We start from the raw sequence: 23,185 nt of genomic DNA on the forward strand, positions 1-23,185 counted from the left end.
ATATCAGGTTTCAGAGGGAAAGGCTTCGGCCGTCGACCCAGCGATGATGGACCGACCGTCACATTGCAGCCTCCCCCGACACGACACGACACGACACAGACGGAGCCGTTCGCAGTCTATCAGTCAAATCAGTGCCGTCCCGAATCCAATACGACTTCAAAATCGACCATAGAGGATAATACGAATAAACTGCTTTCCACGGTAAAACAAAAACAAAAACGGGAAGAGTGTTTTCTCCTCTGGTCCTCCCTCGGCAATGTGCTGTGCATCCAGTAAACATCAGCGAGAGGTCCACCTGCTGTTCAGCTTCAGCATCCCTCCATCTCAGGCCTGCTATAGCTCCGCCTGCTGCTGCTGGCATTGGCAAATATGCTAAAAAAAAGAGAGAAAAAAAGTAGAAAGTACTGTACACTGTAGGACTGTAGTAGCTACACTGTAGAAATACTATGTTACAAGTAAAATATTTTTATTTTAAATTAACATTTAAAATGTTATTTAATAGCCTAAGTAAAAGTCGGCTACAAAAGTATTGCAGAATAATATTTTTATATTATTGGATTATAATTATTGATGCATTAAAATGTGTTCCACTTTAATGTTACACCTGGTAAATGTGGAGGTGGAGCTATAATTATGTAGCTATTTACAGCCTAATATTTTATCTAGGCTACTTTACATGGGCTGATGGGTAGATTGTGAATTCCCCCTGGGTACCAATAAAGCCTTATTGATTGTTGATTATAATTTGTATTATTAATCTGAATCTGCAAAGTAGGCTAGTAACGGTAACGCTTTAGAATACAGCCCGCAAATAAGCATGTAGTTAGAGTATAACAACGGGGTTTAGGGCTGTAGTTATAGTCTAACTACGAGGTTTAAGGAGTGAATTATAAGATCTGTACTTATAGTCTAACTACGGGGTTTAAGGAGTGTAGTTATAGTATAACAACGGGGTTTAAGGAGTGTAGTTATGGTATAACAACGGGGTTTAAGGAGTGTAGTTATAGTCTAACAACAGGGTTTAAGGAGTGTAGTTAGAGTATAACAACGGGTTTAAGGAGTGTAGTTAGAGTATAACAACGGGGTTTAAGGAGTGTAGTTAGAGTATAACAACGGGGTTTAAGGAGTGAAAAAATACTTTAACTAGAGGGTAACAAGATCTGTACTTATAGTCTAACTACGGGGTCGCGGGCTGTATTATGAAGCAGGGGACAAATGTTTGTACTTATAGGCTAATTACGGGGTACCACACTGTACTTACAGGGTAACTACGGGGTTTAAGGAGTGTAGTTAGAGTATAACAACGGGGTTTAAGGAGTGTAGTTAGAGTATAACAACGGGGTTTAAGGAGTGTAGTTAGAGTATAACAACAGGGTTTAAGGAGTGTAGTTAGAGTATAACAACGGGGTTTAAGGAGTCTAGTTAGAGTATAACAACGGGGTTTAAGGAATCTAGTTAGAGTATAACAACGGGGTTTAAGGAGTGTAGTTAGAGTATAACAACTGGGTTTAAGGAGTGTAAACCCCGTTGTTATACTCTAATTACACTCCTTAAACCCCGTTGTTATACTCTAACTAGACTCCTTAACCCCCGTTGTTATACTCTAACTAGACTCCTTAAACCCCGTTGTTACTCTAACTAGACTCCTTAAACCCAGTTGTTATACTCTAACTACACTCCTTAAACCCCGTTGTTATACTCTAACTACACTCCTTAAACCCCGTTGTTATACTCTAACTACACTCCTTAAACCCCGTAGTTACCCTGTAAGTACAGTGTGGTACCCCGTAATTAGCCTATAAGTACAAACATTTGTCCCCTGCTTCATAATACAGCCCGCGACCCCGTAGTTAGACTATAAGTACAGATCTTGTTACCCTCTAGTTAAAGTATTTTTTCACTCCTTAAACCCCGTTGTTATACTCTAACTAGACTCCTTAAACCCCGTTGTTATACTCTAACTACACTCCTTAAACCCCGTTGTTATACTCTAACTAGACTCCTTAAACCCCGTTGTTATACTCTAACTAGACTCCTTAAACCCCGTTGTTACACTCTAACTAGACTCCTTAAACCCCGTTGTTATACTCTACCTAGACTCCTTAAACCCCGTTGTTATACTCTAACTACACTCCTTAAACCCCATTGTTATACTCTAACTACACTCCTTAAACCCCGTTGTTATACTCTAACTAGACTCCTTAAACCCCGTTGTTATACTCTAACTAGACTCCTTAAACCCCGTAGTTACCCTGTAAGTACAGTGTGGTACCCCGTAATTAGCCTATAAGTACAAACATTTGTCCCCTGCTTCATAATACAGCCCGCGACCCCGTAGTTAGACTATAAGTACAGATCTTGTTACCCTCTAGTTAAAGTATTTTTTCACTCCTTAAACCCCGTTGTTATACTCTAACTACACTCCTTAAACCCCGTTGTTATACTCTAACTACACTCCTTAAACCCGTTGTTATACTCTAACTACACTCCTTAAACCCTGTTGTTAGACTATAACTACACTCCTTAAACCCCGTTGTTATACCATAACTACACTCCTTAAACCCTGTTGTTATACTATAACTACACTAAACCCCGTAGTTAGACTATAAGTACAGATCTTATAATTCACTCCTTAAACCCCGTAGTTAGACTATAACTACAGCCCTAAACCCCGTTGTTATACTCTAACTACATGCTTATTTGCGGGCTGTATTCTAAAGCGTTACCCTAGTAACTAGTAAAAGCTCTCAGATAAATATAGTGATAAAAAAGTAAAACATTTGCCTCTGAGATGTAGCCTACAGTAGTGGAGTAGAAGTAGTCTATAGTCTCAAATTTGTGCTTAAGTAGCCTATGTAGTAGGCTAGGCTAAGTAGGCTAAGAAGTAGCCTAGTAGCTATATTTGAGTAGGCCTACATGTTGAGTAGCCTACATGTTGAGTTACTTTCCACCACTGCTGCTCACTGCAATTAGCCTGCTATTTGTCTACCCAAGTTGATGCTTTCAGCTTTTAACAAAATAATGGCAATAATATAAGCCTTTAGCCAGGTTCCTTCAGGCCTATTAATTGTTCCGTGAGGATAGATGTGGATAGTCTGTCCATAATTATTTCCAAAATGTTATCTAAAATTGTTTTGCAGACTAAAAGAAAAATACCTAAAAGTAGGCTATATCAAATATTCAAATGCCCCCCAAAATCTTACAGCATTGCAAGGGAATCCTTATACTGGTAAAAAAAAAAAAAAAAAAAAAAATGTTGCATCACATCTATAGATAGAAGGAAAAATGTCTGTCCGGGCCATAAAAACACTCACGTCACCGTGCATAATAAATACCATCTGCCATCCCTCCCATGTCTGAACTGGAATAGACTGTAATTACTCGAAACAGCCACTAGAGAGCTCCATAATGTCGTGGATTAATACTTTGATTTTCTCTGCCCTCCAATCAGCCAATCAGCACCAGGAGCGTCTATGAGAGTTCATGTGACCTGTGGAGGCTGTCAGCATGACGTCACACCTAAAGGACATGTCTGGGTTATATTGGGGGGGGGGGGGGGGGGGGGGGATCTCTGATTCCAGCTTCTTTTGTGAATATGTTCTGGTTCCTTTAGGCTACTCCTTAGACAGTAAACTGCTTATCTTTGGGTTGTGGACAAAATAAGACATTTGAGGATTGCAGGTTACATGGTTACAGCCACTACTGTAAAGCTAGACAACTTCCCAGGGCTAATAAAGTATAAAGTAAAGTATAATACAGTATTAGATGCCAAATATCCCCATTTAAAGATGCCCTAAAGTCATGTTTTAAGATATAAAATACTCTTAAGATATAAATACTTTTGAATAATAATTTGTGTCTGATGGTTTCTCCCCACAAAAAACTTTAAATTATCTTGTTAAAATCCTTAAAATTACTTCCCCTCCTTCTGCCTAATTAAAAATTCCAAAGCAACCAATTAGGGTTATCTAGAACATAACCAATCACAGCATACAAACAAAGGTTTTAACTGCTGAATACTGGGCAGGGATTGGCTTCAGTATTCCTGATGTCACAAATCATGCTAGTTGAAAATTGACTTTTCAGTGAGCACAGAGAAACTTTCCAAACTCTGCACAGACATCATTCTGCACAGTGAAGCTCAAACATCCAACTGTAGGAACAAGAAGAAAAACAGATTTTTGGCTTTAGGGATCTTTCATGTTCATTTTCATTAATTAATTCATTATCTTTGCCCATTTATTCAGGGTCATGGGGAGCTGGATCCCAGCATGCATTGGAGGAGGGGGTGTACTGAGAAACACCCTGGACAGGTTTCTAGTCCATCACAGGGCTAACACAGATACAAACACTCACATACAGTATGGGCGATTTATACCTTTGGACTGTGGGAGGAAACCTGGGCAGAGCTGGGAATTGAACCCAGGACCTGCTGTGAAGTGACAGTTGTTTTCGCTGTCATCAGGGTCCAGGTAGCTATATGTGGTTAAAATGTGCCTAGCTACTCAGGGCGTCTGGGTAGTCTAGAGATAAAAACACTCGATGTGGAGACCCGGGTTCAATTCCCGCCATCGGTATTTCCGGCTTGGTCAGATGTTCCTACAGACACATTTGGCCGTGTCTGTGGGTGGGAAGCCATTGGGCTATGAGTCCTGGTTGCTGTACTAGTGCCTCCTCTGGCACTACGTCCTGCTGGTGAAGCTCTTCACTGTCAGGTGAAAAGAAGCACCCGCGACTGCACATGTGTTGGAAGAAGCATGTCTACGGATCTCCCCAGATCGGCAGAGGGGGTGGAGCAATGATCAGGACAGCAGGGGCAAATGGCCAATTGGGGAGAAAATAAGAGAAAAACCAAAAAAAGTTAATCAAACCAAAATATAGTTGGCAATTAATTTATTCGTTGAGAACTAATTGATTAATCGTTGCAGCTCTATGGAGGATTAGATAACTCTGGATGGAAGGGTATGGCAGCGATGATGACCCACTAAACTCTTGACCCGGTGTGGGGAACAGTGCGACTTTAATTGGCCCCGCCCGTAAGCCGTATCAGAGGGACAGCCGCTAACAAGTGACAACAGGGAACGTGCTGGCTGGCTTGTTAAACGGGGGGCATGGGGTCTGCAGGGGGAGGTGAGGGGCACGGGGTGTTGCTACAGGTCACTGGTGCGGGGGTATGCACCACACATCTTTTGTTGTTGTTGTTGTTGGTAGGCCATGCTCCCCTCCAAAGCTGGACTGGGGGTTCATCGAGAGGTGAGCTGTTCTGCGCAGTCATGGAGGCCGCTGCAGCGAGGGCCAGCCAGGAGCGGGCCCTCCTCTGCCTGGGTTCCCCCCAGTTCTCCTCCCCCCGACCAGGTGCTCCCCCGACCGACCAGACGAGGCACTAGTGCAGCGACCAGGACTCATACTCTACCAGCTTCCCACCCGCAGACATGGCCAATTGTGTCGGTAGGAACATCTGACCAAGCTGGAAGTACCTACAGGGAATTGAACCTGGGTCTCCGAATAATAAAGCAAACTTGATTTCCCTGTTGTTTTAATTTTACACCTCTGCATACATTTCTACAATTCTGTTTTCACTTTGATCAAATAAAATGCTTTGGCTTTGCATAGTACTTAGCCTACGCTAAATATAAATGGATTTGAGGCAAATTAATAGCACAATAATGTGCAAAAAGTCAAGGGGGTCTGAAAACTACAAAGGCACTGAATACATGTCATGATGACAGAACTTCCATCCCAAATGAATGGGAGTATTGAAGATCACCTGTTAGCTCACATGATATACAGACTTTTAAATCAGAATAGGCTTAGATTAGCATTTGCCTCATATAAACCCATTGATTTACTTCATTGGGTATAGGCTACAGGCCAGTGTTGTAGTCAAGTCACTATATCCCGAGGCGAGTCCCCATTACCTAGGCTACTATAAGTCCAAGTCCAAGTCCAAAGTTACTGAAGATGAGCATGAATCCACATAAGGTGGAACACACGTGCCTGCCCTTGCAGGAAATTGAATAATCTCACAGTACTAATATAACTATCAATAATATATTATGACAAATGATTAGGGCCTATTATCAAAAACAAAACAAAAATACATTCTGAGTCCTTGTCTCCAACTTCCGAGTCCGAATGCATGAATGCTTGAGTCCATGTCCAAGTCAGGGGCATCAGTGGTCAAGTCCAAGTCAAGTCACAAGTCCTGAACATGAGTGTCTGAGTCCTGGACTCGAGTACTACAACACTGGTACAGGCAATAACATCCCAGAGGATAACGCGTAAAAGCATTATCACTTGTTTCCAACATGGTCCTCCATGGAGAACAACAAAGATTAAACATGAAAATGTAATAATACAGTTAGGTATTATGGGTTGTTTGTCATATTAGCACTCTGGGAATATAAGCTTTTTTTGGCTGGCATTCATTGTAGGTATCTCTGGGTAAGAGCATTGGCTAAATGGTTAAAATAGAAATGGAAAGAATAATGATAAGAATCAACTTGTGACGGAGGTTGAACTGTGTTATGATGCCGTGTGTGGAGAAAGAGGTTTGCATGCTAAAGTAGAGGAACAAGATGCGTGCATAGCATCTCCAGAAGTATAGTCATGCCTGGTATCCAGACCCATAATCACAGTTGTCACACTCTTCATATGGGTCTGGACCTATGCTCATCCACTGCATTTATTCAGGACAGATACTGTCCGGCACACCTGATTGGCTGGTCGATGTAGGCGGTGGGACCTTATTAAATAATTAATCTATTATCTAATGTTACTTACTGATAACCAGAATCAGTGGCGGATAGCAGAGCATCCAGAGCTTAATGAAGGATTAATTTGGGCTGGTTACCACCAGCCTATAGTCATGCAGGATCACTGACCATTATGGCCTGGGAGCACAAACTCATTCTAAATAAATCAGCTCTGCTACTTTGGAAAATGTATTGGGGGACTGGGAGATCTACCAGCGAATGATTGATTAAGAAGTATGAAGTTAGAAAAACAGGGTGAAGTCAGTATCAGTGCAATTAAGAGGATCTATGTGCAGTCCACTCTACTTAGGAAGGCCTATTTTTATAGAGGCAAGCAGCTGATATGGTCAAGAGATTAGAGAAATCCAGGTAACTCAAGCAGAAACAACTCTGGCTACATGACTCTGTCAACAGCCTCAGTTCAGATGAATTCACTCGTTTCATTTCCCTTGAAGGGATGGATGTGATTTTCGTGTCTACATGTGCGCTGAACGTTGACAAGACAGTGATAGAGATATGGCAAGCTCTTTTACAGACTTGGAAATAAAGAGGATAGATTTAGTCCCCAATGTGTCTCCACCACTCCTGAGTGCTTCTGACTTTCCACATTATTGTGTTTTACTACTATTGTTGTGGATCCTGCCAAGAGGACACTGCAGACTGGGGGGGGCTGGCTCGGAGCAGGGGGGGCTGGCTCGGAGCAGGGGGGGCTGGCTTGCAGTGGAACATTTTTAGTGGCGTACAGTATCATGCTCTTCAGATATTTTTAGCTTGTCGGTCAACCAGATGTAAGCATGCCTCTTGTATTTTTTGTGGTAGTTTGACTTTTATGATCTTATCCCTGTCAGCTTTTATGTATCTGTCTCCACAGTCCAAACAAAAATGTAAAGAATTACTAATAATAGTTAATAGGGTTAGACTATGTGGGGTTAGAGAATAAATGTGTTTGCTGATATATTGGCCTTTTATTTATGAGCCAGTTACGTCGTCCACCTCTAATATAATGGAGGTTCTTTAGAGACATAAAATTCCACCCAGATGCGCCACAGAGCGCCACAGGAGGTCATTCCTGCCTGTTGCCATCAAACTCTTTAACTCCTCCCTCAGAGTGTCAGATACTCTGAGTAGGTCAATAATATAGCCTTGGACTCACTCCACCCGTCTACAAATCAAAAACCCACTTGGATATTGTATGTCTAATTGTGCAATAAAACTCAATGTGCAATAACTGCTAAATACTGTAATTTGTGCAACAATCAAATAATCCACATTGTTACGGATGTTCATTTTACTGACTGGACCTAATGCACCTTACTCTTTATTATTATTACTCCTCACACTGCTGTATATAATATAATATTATGTACCTCATATATTTCACTTTTTCTCAATGGTACTTGATAAGGATAAGGATTGTAGGAGAAAGCACATCATTTGTGACATTTTATTGTATAGGCTACCTAACTTCTATTTTATTGTTTTATGGTTTATTGCTATGGTTCTTATAATATGTCTCTATGTTTATATTGTTCCCTACCTGAGTGTGAGCAACTGTAGCATGACTCAATTTCCCCTCGGGATCAACAACGTTTTTCTGATTACGATTTTGATTCTGAAAACAATGTAAAACCTGCAAATATGTGCATATTTTATTTATTTATTTAATTGTTCAATTACACTTTTTGTGAATTAATTCATTTAACTTGTATCCCACAGTTTCCCGATAGTCGGATACCATTAAATCAGGACAGTACTTTTCCACGCTTCTTTTGGCAGGAAAATGGTCAAATTTAAATATATTGAATATCATCACAAAATACCGGCTTATCAGCGGCTTCAGTCTAAAGATATTGGTATATTGGCTGATGGGCATCACCCTTCAAAAAGCCATATTGGCCAAACCCTGATAATTCTTTTTTTTGCTGCAAACAGGCAGAAAAACAGACTGCTAGCATTGTGAGAAAGTTAGATAAATGAGCACTGAAATGGCTTTGATCTTGTCCATGCTCTCAGTAGTCCAGTCTCTTCACCCGCTCTGCTGGACCTTAGGACCTTGCAGCCGGGCTTGCTGGTCCTGTGAAGACTGGGACCTTTGGTTGCCCCCAGTTCACATTTCCAGCCTCGGTTTTGCCAACAGAAAGGGACACGTTTTCTGACCCTGTGCTTTGCTCCAGCCGCCCCCTCCCTCCGCTCTGTCCTCTGTGGGACGGTACAGGGGTCCCATGCCCCTCCTCGCTGTCCCAGAGGCAGAGCTGTTAATTCAATCAGCAGAGAGGTATGCTCAATTAGGCATCCATAAGGGCCCAGGATGGGTCCAGGGGCCCTGTGGAGGGGAGGGCAGGCATGAGGTATTAATTGTGGATGACAGTGTGTAAACAGTGGGGTGAATAGATAGTGCAGGTGCGGGACACCCCCGTCCAGACTCAATAGCTCTTTTCACACCCGTGGCTTTCCGTTGCCACTTTCTCTTTTACCCCTTCTCTCACGCTGTAAAAATCCCTCACATCATACCTCACTTAATCTAATGGATAATTCGGCTTTGTGGGGCTATTTATTTGTTGCTTTGTGTGCTTATGTGTGTTTCGGTCACTAGGCGTGCTTCTACACATGATTCTGTGTGTGTGTGTGTGTGTGTGTGTGTGTGTGTGTGTGTGTGTTTGAAGAGGGTAATAAGAGGCCAGGTTGCTGCTGTCCAGAACTCTTGGCCACTCTTGGCTACGCGGCGCCTGGTTTTCAGGAGCTAGTGAAAGTTGCGGCCTACATGTCAAATATGTGGAATTTATTAAATTAAATCCAGATGACACTTTAAAAGGAGAGGGCTCTTTCTATCTGACCTCTGATTTTTCCATTCAGCACCCCGCTCTCCCCTTTCTCTGTCTGTCTTTCATTCATTCAATTCTGTAATTGTGTTTGGTCTTGTTGGACAAATACTATCTCTTCAAGATACCCAGTCACACTATTATTACAGTAGCAAACTGCATTTACCTGGATTGCCCAGTCTGCAGAGTACAGCAGGCACCCTGTATCTTATGACAGTGGTTCTCAAACCTTTTCACGTCAATGACCCCTAAACTGACAATAATTAGACCACGGACCCCCATTTGATAAGATTTTGCCCCAGGGTCCTGCATCTGATAAGGTTTTTGCTTTTAGATGGTTTACTATACAAAGTGTATGAAACTCATGACCAAAATAGTCATACATTCTGTCATAGAGAGGTCCAGGGATGACGTATTTTTGTAGGCTGAATGCGGAAGTCCCGAACTTCCTGGTTCCACACTGTTTCTGTCTATGGGATTTTTGAATGGGTTTTTGGCGATATGCTTCAAATAATGTCTGTGGGCAACGCAAGTTTAATCAAACGCGAACCAAGGTTCAGCGGGATAATCTTCACACATGAGGACCACTTTCATGAGTTTTGTAGCGTAAATGCGAGCCCTAGAAGTAAAATGCTCGAGCTAAGCTAATCCTGAACTACACACTGTCGCATAGGCTTCACGTCACGTCAGCACTCAACCTGGACTGTTGTTGATGTGTGCACTGATTACCTCGGGCTGAACGGGGCTGAACCAGGTGAGGGAAAGAGAATTTCCGTGTTCGCCCTTTGAAGTGGTGACGTTATTGACGTATATATCCACATCGACTCAGCAGTGTAGTCTCATTTAGCCGTTTGCTAGCTAGCCGCCCGTTTAACGGCATGTAAAAGCTTCAAAACTCATAAAAGTGGTCTTCATGTGTGAAGATGATGTTACTAAACACTGGTTCGCGTTTGATTAAGCCAGCGTTGCCCAGAGAGATTATTAGAAGCATCGCGCCAAAAACCCATTCAAAACTCCCATAGGCGAAAACTGTATGGAACCAGGGGCGTTAGCATCGATGATTTCCGGACTCGTTACTGGACCTCTCTATTGTGTTACTTGTGGATGGAATTATCGTGGCAATAAATGTTTCCACTTCTTTCCACAGTAAGAAGTAAGTTCCAGGGCTGGGAGCCCTGGAACCCCCTCAAAGGACCCCTAGGGGTCCCTGAACCCCACTTTAAGAACCACTGGTACAGGAGGTACTCTGTTATCTTATGGGATGACAAAGCTGGTACACAACTAAAATGCATGAAGACTCACAAGCTAAATGTACAAAACTACATAAGGGTAACAACAACTAGCAACATTGGATAATGTATTACTTTATATAAACATAACAAAAAAACTAAGAAAATCTAGCTCATTCAGTCTGAGTATGTAATAATAATGTAATAATTCAAAGTTGTTCCTCCATTAATTAAACAGCCCTGTAATTGCCCATGCAATTCATCAGCATACCACAACTGAACTCTGACTGTGCGTGTGTGTGTGTGTGTGTGTGTGTGTGTGTGTGTGTGTGTGTGTGTGTGTGTGTGTGTATATATACAAGTTGTACTTTCTGAACACCTGACATGGTTGTACATCTGTGGTTCCCCCTCACCCCCCCTCCCCTCAGTGTCAGGTCCCTGGGTGGCCGCTGGCCCTCTGTCTGTTTCTGTATCGACAGACACCTGCTAATTTTGGGCCGTATGTGCTTGGTGTAAACTGGCAGGGGACAGCGATTGGGGGGTTCTTAGGAAGGGCCGCCGCAGTAATTGGGAAGTACATGTCCTTTCAGCATGTTCATTGTCGGGGGTTTCTTTCATGCTCGGCCAAATGACAACAGAATTAAAGTGTCGAGCCATGCTTTCCCTACAACAGTTTTACACCCCAGAAAACTCTGTCCTCTTTGTTAGGGGTGGAGGGTGGCACGGAGAGTGCAGGGGAGGGACACACAAAAAGGGAAGAGCAGATATAAATGGATCTCGTTAACATTCCGAGAGACACCCCTGTCCCCCCCACCCATTCACTCCCGCACCGTTATAATCCAGCTTCACCTTCCACCAGTGTTGTCAGATTTGGTGGTTTTCCTCCTGCTACCAGTGTTGCCAGATTTGGTGGTTTTCCGCCAATTGGGGTATTTTGGGTTGCATCGTGCGAGGAAAAATGGGGTTGGGCAGGTGGATAGAGTTGCTTGTTTCCATAGACTGGCAGTTGCTTGGTGGTTCTGTGTGCGTTTTAGCAGCATTTGGGCTGGAAACCATCAGCTGTATCTGGCAACACTGCCTCCCACGGCATTTCTCCATCCAGACAGGAACTGGACTGGCTGGCACAGAGCAGAGGCGAGGTGAGGCGGGGTGGTGGTGGGGGGCACCCACAGGCCCCCAGGGTGGGAAACAGCGCAAGAGCGAGGCGCATCCCACCTCTCACAGCTCTGATAATGATACTGCACGGGGTGAGACATGCATTCCCTCCAGTGGTCCAATAAAGAAGAGTCCAGATAACTCAACATCTCCAGTTTCGCCAAGTGCCCTATTTTGCTTTTCAGCTTTATGTACAACCACCCTCTCCTCTCCTCTCTCTTCCACTCCTAGCCTCTCCTCTCCTCTCTCCTGCACTCCTCTCCTCTCTCCTCCACTCCTATCCTCTCCTCTCTCCTCCACTCCTCTCTCCTCTTCTCTCCTCCACTCCTCTCCTCTCTCCTGCACTCCACTCCTCTGCTCTCTCCTCCACTCCTATCCTCTCCTCCTCTCTCCTCCACTCCTCTCATCTCCTCTCTCCTCCACTCCTATCCTCTCCTCCTCTCTCCTCCACTCCTCTCATCTCCTCTCTCCTCCACTCCATTCCTCTCTCCTCCACTCCTCTCCTCTCCTCTGCTCTCCTCCACTCATCTCCTCTCCTCTCTCCTCCACTCCTCTCATCTCCTCTCTCCTCCACTCCACTCCTCTCTCCTCCACTCCTCTCCTCTCCTCTGCTCTCCTCCACTCATCTCCTCTCCTCTCTCCTCCTCTGCTCTCCTCTCTCCTCCACTCCTCTCCTTTGCTCTCTTCTCCTCTCTCCTCCACTCCTCTCTCCTCCACTCATCTCCTCTCCTCTCTCCTCCACTCCACTCCTCTCCTCCACTCCTCTCCTCTCCTCTGCTCTCCTCCCCTCTCTCCTCCACTCCTCTCCTCTCCTCTCTCCTCCTCTCTCCTCCACTCCTCTCCTCTCTCCTCCACTCCTCTCCTCTCCTCTGCTCTCTTCCACTCATCTCCTCTCCTCTCTCCTCCACTCCTCTCCACTCCTCTCCTCTCTCCTCCACTCCTCTCCTCTCCTCTCCTCTCTCTTCCACTCCTCTCCTCTGCTCTCCTCTCTCCTCCACTCCTCTCCTTTGCTCTCCTCTCCTCTCTCCTCCACTCATCTCCTCTCCTCTCTCCTCTCCTCTCCTCCACTCCACTCCTCTTCTCTCTCCTCCACTCCTCTCCTCTGCTCTCCTCTCCTCTCTCCTCCACTCCTCTCCCATTCGGCCTGACCCTCTTCTCCATGAATCCCCTCCAACCTTACACAGAAAAATCCCCCTTTGTTGAAGCCGCCCGGTGCACACAGAAATCATTAATGCTGACCCTAATTGTGCCAATTCCAGCAAGCTCAATAGCTCTAAGGCTCTTCACTGAGGCACTCAAAAAGCCGCTGAACTGTCATAGCCAACAATTAAAAAATATCTATAGGGACAAAGAGTGAGGATGGCATGGGGAGGGGAGGGGAGGGGGTAGTCCCCCATTCTGCCAAAGGGTGACCGGATGGCCCTTTTCAGCTCTTAAAAGCCCACTTTCTGAGGATTGAGGGGTTGGTGAACTGGAGCTGGACACCTGCACCCTGCGCTCCGCTTCCCTCGTTCACCCTCTTCACTCCTTTTTAACTGCCTCTCAATGGGCCACACACAATTTATCTGAAAGGGGAAAGATGGAGAGAGAGAGAGAGAGAGAGAGAGAGAGAGAGAGAGAGAGAGAGAGAGGACGTGGGAGCCAGAGGTTGAGAGGACAGAGCGGTTTGTGGCACGTCGACAATAGATTAACAGTCTTATGGATTTATTTAATTCGCTTTTTATCTTTCATAGACAAAAAAGCAAGTGTGGGTGTGCTTGATTTTATGCATTTTCAAATACATTTAACTAGTCCATACCCGGAGATGCGTGCAAGCAACTGAGCAGGAAACGTCAAACTATTGTATGTGTTACAATGGAGTAGCCTACAGCAAGTTTGGTAGTCACAATTGATTCGCTTGCCAACACAGAAGAATGCAATTTTCTCAGCAACTGATTGCTGATCAGGAAATGGATTTCACCATTGAATTCAGCACGAATGGTACATGTTAGCGAGTTATAGTGTTTCAGTCATGTGAAATCGTTACGTAACATGAAAAGGTAGAAGCTCCAACTACATGTATGTGCAGATTTCCGGGGATGCGCGTGCCACAACTCTGTGCAGACTTGTCAAAAATGCTCATAAACGCTTAAATTTGGGGAAATGGCTTTGTCAGTCCCTGCCTTATCCTTAATGCCCATGTGCAGTTTCCGATTGATTGGCGAACCCGTTGGGGAGATACATTGATGCAAGATTCAAGATTCAAGATTCAAGATTTTTATTGTCACTCCATGGTACAAGTATCACGTGTGAAATTCTTGTGCTGTGGACTCCGTTTACGACATAGTACAAATAGGCAACAAGCAATGAGCAATAGGCAATAAGAAATAGGCATCAATAAGCAATACTAAGCAGCAATAGGCAATGAGGCAGAATAGCGATAAGACAAGTCAGTGGCATATTCATTGCACATAGGTGCACATGTTATGTGCATACGTTAGACATGTTCGGACATTTTAATTCGACGTATTTGACATACAGTGCAAATAGCATGTACCTTATTAAACATACAATTAAACATTAGGCATTGTGCATACGTTAGACGTGTTCAGACATTTTAAATTCGACGTAATTGACATACAGGTGCAAATAGCATGTACCTTGTTAGACATACAATTAAACATTAGGCATACATAATGGTAGCAGCTGCAGTACGGTACGGTACGACTACTACACTATTTGTGTATGTTAAGGAGTCTCGTGGCCTGCGGGAAGAAACTGTTCCTCAAGCGATTTGTGCGTGCTTTTGGAACCCTGTATCTCCTCCCTGAGGGTAGCAGGGAGAACAGGCTGTTGTGGGGATGGTTTGTGTCTTTGATGATCTTCAGGGACCTCCTGAGGCACCGCTGGTTATACAGTTCGTGCAGTTCTGGCAACTCGTCTCCTGTTACGTGCTGGGCAGACAGAGAGACAGAAATTTCCTCATTCTAGTAGGATAGTAGGATAGTAGGATAGGATATTTGTTGGGATAGTGGAGATATATAGCTTTGCGAGGCAGCTGGATTCATGTGAGATCATGAGATCACGAGATTATGAGATCATGATCACACGACTAATCCATCTGGCCACGCTCCAATCTATTGGTTTGAATCTGAACCAATCAGCCTCCTAGATGAGGCAGCTACAGGTGGGCTTTGATGTGATGCCAGCGAGGGCGTGCCAGTGATAGACGTGATAGACAGATGGTTCATCCAATCACCTGCCACGTATTTTTTGAAAGTGCCTGCCCTTTGAAACGATTTCCCGATCTTCAAAAGGAGGTATATACTTACAAATGAACAAAATTTGAACTAATAAATATGGGGGAAGCACGCACGCACGCGCACACGCACACACACACACACACACACACACACACACACACACACACACACACACACACACACACACACACACACACACACACAAAGATACACACTGTTGACCTCCTGATGTGCTTGTGACAGCTATTGACTTTACTCAATAGATGTTTTCCATTGTAACCCAAGTCTACAGGCTAAATGTCACAGCAGCAGAATACAGGGCCTTCATAGAGCATTATGTGTCTCTGAATAGGGAACCTCAAATTTGACCTCACCATCGCTCTGCCATTCCCCCTCTTTAAAAAAAACTGTTTAACCTTTTCCATATCAAGGACCCCTAGTTTAGTCCACATATAGGGACTAGGGATGTTCATCAATTATCGAAAATCGATAATTGATCGTTAAGGATTGGAATCGATCCTGTGGCATTTGGATCGATTTTTTAATTATTAAAAAAATAAAATAATAATAATAATAATAATAATTTTGGACTAGGTTTGGGTGGAATTCGTTCCTCCTCGCCCCACTCCATTGCACAGCCGACTAACGTGAGGTGGAGCTTCATATAGTCTCTAGTTTTCTGGCTGGGCACGGGTCTTTGTGCCAACAAAACTGTTTTAAACATGGGAAATTCACCGGGGACAGCAGTGGCAGCACCGGGGACAGCAGTGTTGGAGAGGAGACACATTGAAATAAAGAGTTCATTGAGGAGAACACGTTGTCTTTCGTATTTTCTGCCATAGGCATTCATTTTGTTAAAAAAAAAAAAAAAAAAAAAAAAAAAAAATTGAAAATTTTCTAAGTATTAATAAAATCGATAATCGATAATTGATCGTTAATTTTCACCAATTATCGATTTTGGAAAATTTTCAAAATGAACATCCCTAATAGGGACTAAACTTGGATGAGATTTTGTCTCTTGGACCCAAATCTAATATGGTCAGATATGGTTTTGTCCAAAATTGCATGACTATCTGTATTGCAGAGAGATAGCCTACAGCGAAACTATGATCAAAACAGTCATCAGTCATTCTACATTATCATTGTGCTTGTAAATGAAATAGGCCAATGGTGAAGTTTCACAATTATTGCAGAATCGTGCACTTTACTCTTTACTGCACTTTACTCCTCTCCTGGTCACATCTAAGTCCCTTCTGCTCCTCAAATCACCAGAGCAGCCCTTTCTCTCACTGCTGTGTGTCGTTCATCTTGGACCATTAAGGGGGCGTGGCTCTCTGCCTATCCTTTGCTGTGATTGGGCCGTTGCGATGGCAGTCAGCGCCGCCGTGCCCACCCTCGCTTTTAAATGAAGTTGCAATGGATACAGGAGAGGACTCAACCTGTAGAAGCCGCAATGAACAGCTGACCCTCCCGCAGTGGATACACACTGTCACTATTGTGGTCACCACCAAGGCATGATTTGATGGCACAATGTGAATATCGAAGAAATAGACCAAGGAAAACCACTCTGAGGAAAATAGTGTGGAGAGATTGATTTTTTCTTTTCTTTTGGAAAGTTATTTTTTATTTGTATTCGATTTTTTGCTCTCCACTATTTGGACCTTGTTATCATCAGTGACAGACGGACCGACAGAAAGAGCTCCCTCCAGCCTACCTGCCGCTTGCTGCTCGGTGCTCCACGACGGTCAATTATGTTATTGCCAAGTTTAGTTCTTTTTACCTTTTCTCACTTTGTGGTGCTTCTGTCTCTCTGCCATCTGCGTCCAGTCTCCGCACAGAAACCCACCGGTCCCCGGGTGAGTAGCCCAGTCTACCTGCTTGCCTCTTCAACCAAACTGCAGATTAATCATTCACAGTGTCGACTTGGAATGGAAAGATTTAGGAGTGAAAACGTGCATTGCCAACTGACTCTGTAGCCGTAAATTATTTACGACATTACACAATATTTTACGCTTTAAAACACAAACTATAAAAAAAAATCGTGGTGCACCGTTTTTCTTTGATGACCAAAACGTGCAGACTTCAGGCAGCTTGCACAGGTGCTAAAATGCAGGAGAAAGGTGGAATATAGGAACCTTATGGGGAGGCCATCCTTTCATTTCGGATTTAGACCAGGTGTAGGCTAGAGCTAAGAAAAGTCTAGGCTATAACTCATTTCAATCCATGACTTTGCTATGAAAAGTCTGGTAAAATAGAGCCTACCAGATGGTATAGCTACATATAATACTAGTTCAATACGAATGCAATACAGTCTTGGACATACAATTTAACTGACTTTCAAGTTCTTGTTTGGGGGAAATGTATGGATTGCAATTCACTCACTCACTCACACACACACACACACACACACACACACACACACACACACACACACACACACACACACACACACACACACACACACACACACACACACACACACACACACACACACACACACACACACACACATATAAGTAATGTGTACAGCAGTGTCAGATCTCCATCACAGGATTTTCCTCTGCGTGGAAAGACAGCTGAGCTGAGGCATGTGAAGGTCTTATTTTATTTTTTGTCAAATCCACAAAATTAAGGATTCAAAGGATTTTCAAATAACCCTGTGCAGCATCTATTTGGAGTTGAATGCAGCTTGGAAACAGGTTTAGCTAGAAAATGCTGAAGTGTCATCATCAGATGCCAAAACCATCTCAGATAAAGGCATTTTGTCAGTGTTTTGTGATTTTGAGGCTCGTTTTCAAATTCTCCAGCTGATCTCATCCTCAGCCGAAGAGTTGTAGAAGTGTAGAAGAGTCAGAGATTAACCTGATGTCTGTCCCTCTGCAGGGGGGAGTGGAGCTTAAACCCACCTAAATGCAATTGATGCAACTTTAAAGTTTTACGAATAGAGTTTATCACAATATAATCTCACGGTATACATTACAAGGCCGTTACATGAAAGTAGCCTACTACATTCATGAACGCTATTCTGTTCTCCACCACACCATCTTGCTGCTCTACTTTTTAGGACAGATTTTTGTCACCGTCATGTGTCTCCATCTTTTCCTCCTCTCTCTCTCTCCCTCTCTCTCTCTCTCTCACACTCACACACACACACACACACACACACACACACACACACACACACACACACACACACACACACACACACACACACACACACACACACACACACTGCTTTACTTGTTCGCCCCCCTTTTGCTCAAACATCTTGTAACCCACTGCACTGTCTGGGCAGAGAGGAAAATGAGTGATGCGAAGTGGAGGGGAACACCATTGTTTCAGTCCACATGTACTATAATACTTGTGGTCAGAGAGGGGGAGATGACTCAGGGCTCATGAATATGTAGTACTTGCTCTCACATATTGAAGCTATTTCACAATGACTTTGAACCCCCCCCGCCCCCCCCCCACTAGATACCATGGTCAAAACTGTTCTGAGGGAAGATTCACAGTAAATTTATACTTTGCCAAATCACAAGTTTCTTATTGCATTATAATTGCTCTACTCCTGGCCAAATAATGAAAAGATGCTATTGGAGTGTTCAGTGTGTCTTTTGTGTTGTGTTGTGTTGTGTTGTGTTGTGTTGTGTTGTGTTGTGTTGTGTTGTGTTGTGTTGTGTTGTGTTCCGACTGTGCGGTCTCATATGAGGACATTTTGCATTCGCATTTTAAAGCTCATTCAGGCGCCAGATAGGAGGTTTGGCAAATAGGATAATAAGAGTGGAAGTGCTAGAAAATGACAGCAAGTATTTGAAAGTCAATTTATTGTACTTTTCTGTAACTGGCAAATACATGAACTGTCCTCATGCAGTAAATTCCATCAATCTTTTGCTATATCTATCAGATTTAAGCTTGTGTCTATGAAAACCTTGTAACTCCAATCTTGATGATTTTCCTGTTTCACACTCCTCTATGGGTTGAGAAAAATACCACTCTTGGTCTTTTGAAACCCTTTCAATCACCTCTCAAATACATGGTCAAACTGGGACCTGGGACGGACTGGGGTCCTTTCTGTGTGGAGTTTGCATGTTCTCCCCGTGTTCGTGTGGGTTTCCAAAAGACATGTATGTTAGGGTTACTACTCCTGTCAGTGTCCCTGACCAAGGCAATGGCAAAGAGAGCCGGAGTTGGTCCCCGCCCGGCCGCTGCACTGCGGCTGCCCACTGCTCCTAGTTCTACTGTAGGAAGGTTCCTAGTAGAGGATGGGTCAAATGCAGAGGATGAGTTAACTGAACTGAACTGAACTTAAAACAAAGCTAATTTTCTAAGCTCCTGAAAGCATTTAGGAGATATAAGGTTTTCACCAGACGATGCTGAAACACATCCCAGGTGTATCACCTTTATCCCCCATTACATCCCTGCATCACTTGGTTGTCCTCCTGGCAGGGCTCGTGCAGCGAGGAGGAATAAAGTGCTTGCCCTTAGTGTGCTGCACTCCCCCACGCACACCACCCGCCCGCACCAGATACTTTGAACATTGCTCACAGCTGCCGTAATCCCAGAATTCACACCCCCACAACCCACTTTCCACATCGATACAAGGGGTAGAAAAGCTGGAGCTAACTCATTCCCCCCCAGGAATCCATGAAGCAATACAAGTCCAATATTCATCAGGAATGGGGAATTCTAGACTGGGGATGGTCACTGGGAGACAAAGCAGCTTTTTGGTCGTAGCTGTCCATGCGGTTCAGATAAGTCTATCTGGCTAAATATGCAGAGTGCCCACTCCCTCCACTTTCTTGTTTCGCTTTGAGGCTGCTAGGAGTGTAACTTTGAAGTCTTTTTTTTATCCACTAGTGGGAGTAAAGCACTTGTACTTAGTACAAGTGCTTTACTTGCACTTTAAAATGATAAAAAATGTGTGATGGTGATTCTATAACATGGTAACACAACACAGTCTTTTCATAATGTGTCAAAACAAGGCTGTATGGTGCCAGGATGTAATATGTTTGATTCATAGGTAATAGTAAGGGAAAAAGTCAGTGCTAAACTACCTCATATAAGTATGGTCCTATTGAAAAAGTGATTAGTTGCCATGACTCTTTATATTTAATGATGATTTCCCAGTCTGAGAAAGTGAAAGTTTCACATTTACTGGCTTTTCTAGATGAATGTAATCAGATTAAATCCACGACACTGTATTTAAGGGGTTTTAAGGGTTCTTAGTGCCAGGAATGATTTGTCATTCAGGTGGTGGGCAGGTGTGGGTGTAAGATCTGCTCGCCTACCAGATCGGCTCAGACACGCATTGTGATTGGCTGTACGTCGGGCACGTGGGATTAACATGCGCAAAATGTCCGACAGCTTTAGATTAGCTAACAAGCTATAAGATACTGATATTATCAGACATTTGGGATTTTGGAAACATTAATACATTAAAATGATGAATCATACAAATATGCAATGATCATGATTCAAGTGTACAGGACCATTTCTCATAAACAAGAGCCTTACTTTTTGAAAATAAATGTTGTTAGAGTTGAACTTCATCTGTAGTCGTCGACCCCGAGCCGAGCACAGGGCGATCAGTTCCGGTACGCACACAGGCAAATTCTTGTTTCCTCTTTAACTTTCCAGATTTTCTTCATTGTTTTACGATGATTTCTTGAAAGAAGTCATATTGGCATAGATCAAGTGAAATTTCTTGAAACCAGCAATATTATCTGCCAGTGCAGTGAGATAATTAGATTAAGAATATCACAAAATAAGCTTGACAGGCCTGGAAACAAGTTACAATGGTTGAATGTTGATGAGGTCATGTGTTCCACTGAGAGTTCTTAACCGACTTAATACCCAAGATTCCCTTGTGCAGCTTGCCATTTTTTGCAGTGTAAGAAGTCTGTTTCCAGGTGCGGAGATGCATTAGAAAATAAGTGCTAACAAGCGGTTGATGCCATCCACCCGTAACCATCCGCCCTTAATCCCCCCTCAAATGCACCTATTAGTGGCGGGGATGGGCTGAGATGAGTGGCGGCCTGCATATTTTAGTGACAGCATCAGTGAAGACTCATAAACCTATTGAAAAACAAACATAAACAGGCCGGCGGGAGCGGAGTGGAAGCCAAGACTGCATACCTCCAGCTTGGGAAAGCAGAGCCCGCTTCAAAAGCGGGAAAGCCTGTTTATTGGTGTGAGGCAGATCGCAGACACAGTGCAGGTGTGAGTGGTCTGTGTCCGCACGTCTGCATGTGTGTGTGTGTGTGTGTGTGTAGGGGGGGGGGGGGGGGTGCAGGTGCATGTGTGTATGTAGTGTGTAATGGTTGTATGGGGAGGTAATGAGTGTTAATTATGGAGCACAGAGGAATGGAGAGGGTCCAGAGCTGTGGCTGTTTGTGAGGTGAGACAGAGAAATCAAGTAAGAATGGATGGAGAATATGGATGGAGTTTGGATATTCAAAGATACAGTATACCGCGGTATCAAGCAGCCACTGTTCTGATTCCTAAGCCTTTCCCTATAATACGGTACACTGTAGCGAAACACTAATGAGGGTTTCCAACTTCCAATCACAGAAGATGGAAAGCTTCATTAGTGTTTTGCTTGCACCTGTGTTTATCCTGCCTTTTCGACACAAAATGGCCCCCGTGAGAAGGGTCTATTCCCCCTGCTGTCCCAGTCGTTGCTCCACCCCCTCTGCTGATCTGGGGAGAGTTGTAGACTAGCACATGCTTCCTCTGATACATGTGCATTCGCCAGCTGCTTCTTTTCACCTGACTGTGAGGAGCTTCACTGGCAGGGTGTAGTGCGTGGGAAGATCATGCTATTCTCCCCAGTTCCCCTCCCCCCCATAACGAGTGCCCAACCAACCAGAAGAGGCGCAAGTGCAGCGACCAGGATGGATACATACCCTTAATCTGGCTTCCCACCCACAGACACAACCAATAGACCCTTCTCACGGGGGCCATTTTGTGTCGAGAAGCCAGCGTAAACACAGGTGCAAGCAAAACACTAATGAGGGTTTCCAAATTCCAATCATGGAAGTTGGAAACCCTCATTAGTGTTTTGCTTGCACCTGTGTTTACCCTGGCTTCTCGACACAAAATGGCCCCCGTGAGAAGGGTCTATTGTGTCTGTATGGACACCGGGCCAAGCCGGAGGTAACACGGGGGTTCAAACCTGTAACCCTTGTGTTGCTAGCCAGGGAAGGTACTGCTGTACTAACCCAGATGCCCCATTCTACACATCTCTTGAAACAAGTCGATTTGCATTGGAAACAAGTGAAATGCTGCAATTATAGAACCCCACTGGCAGATTTATTTTAGCTTATTTTAAGGAAATTACAATTTTAGGACTCAATGACTTGTGAAGATTCTCTGCAGTGTGCTCAGTTGACATACACCTTTATCCAAAGCACCTTACGGGACATTTGGAACATGAGTGGCCTCATTGGAGTCGACCCCCAATAAAACACTGAAATGAAGAAATGTGACAAATGGACTGGACTTTTAAGGAATCCCAACCATTTCTACTATGTGCCGGGAATGTGTTTGTCCACTAGCTGTTGTTCTCACTCAAGAGATGTGCAGATTAATCTGTGCAGATGTGCCCTGCAGATTAAACCACACTGATGTGCCCTGCAGATTAAACCACACAGATGTGCCCTGCAGATTAAACCACACAGATGTGCTCTGCAGATTAAACCACACAGATGTGCTCTGCAGATTAAACCACACGGATGTGCCCTGCAGATTAAACCACACAGATGTGCCCTGCAGATTAAACCACACAGATGTGCCCTGCAGATTAAACCACACAGATGTGCTCTGCAGATTAAACCACACAGATGTGCCCTGCAGATTAAACCACACAGATGTGCCCTGCAGATTAAACCACACAGATGTGCCCTGCAGATTAAACCACACAGATGTGCCCTGCAGATTAAACCACACAGATGTGCTCTGCAGATTAAACCACACAGATGTGCTCT

At 44.0% G+C, this 23,185-nt stretch overlaps 1 protein-coding gene across 1 annotated transcript in view; it reads left to right on the forward strand.

Annotated features, from left to right (window-relative positions):
• Window positions 1-16,951: 16,951 nt before the first annotated feature.
• The window catches only part of smoc1 (SPARC related modular calcium binding 1), a gene marked incomplete at its 5' end in the record, with an annotated part of 99,574 nt that continues 93,340 nt past the window's right edge, over window positions 16,952-23,185 (forward strand). The window contains one exon of the mRNA XM_083633704.1: window positions 16,952-17,056. Coding sequence (XP_083489830.1) covers window positions 16,952-17,056 — 105 coding nt within the window. The remainder of the gene's footprint in view (window positions 17,057-23,185) is intronic.

Source organism: Poromitra crassiceps (genome assembly GCF_964638095.1).
Source record: "Poromitra crassiceps genome assembly, chromosome: 3".
NCBI lineage: Eukaryota > Metazoa > Chordata > Actinopteri > Beryciformes > Melamphaidae > Poromitra > Poromitra crassiceps.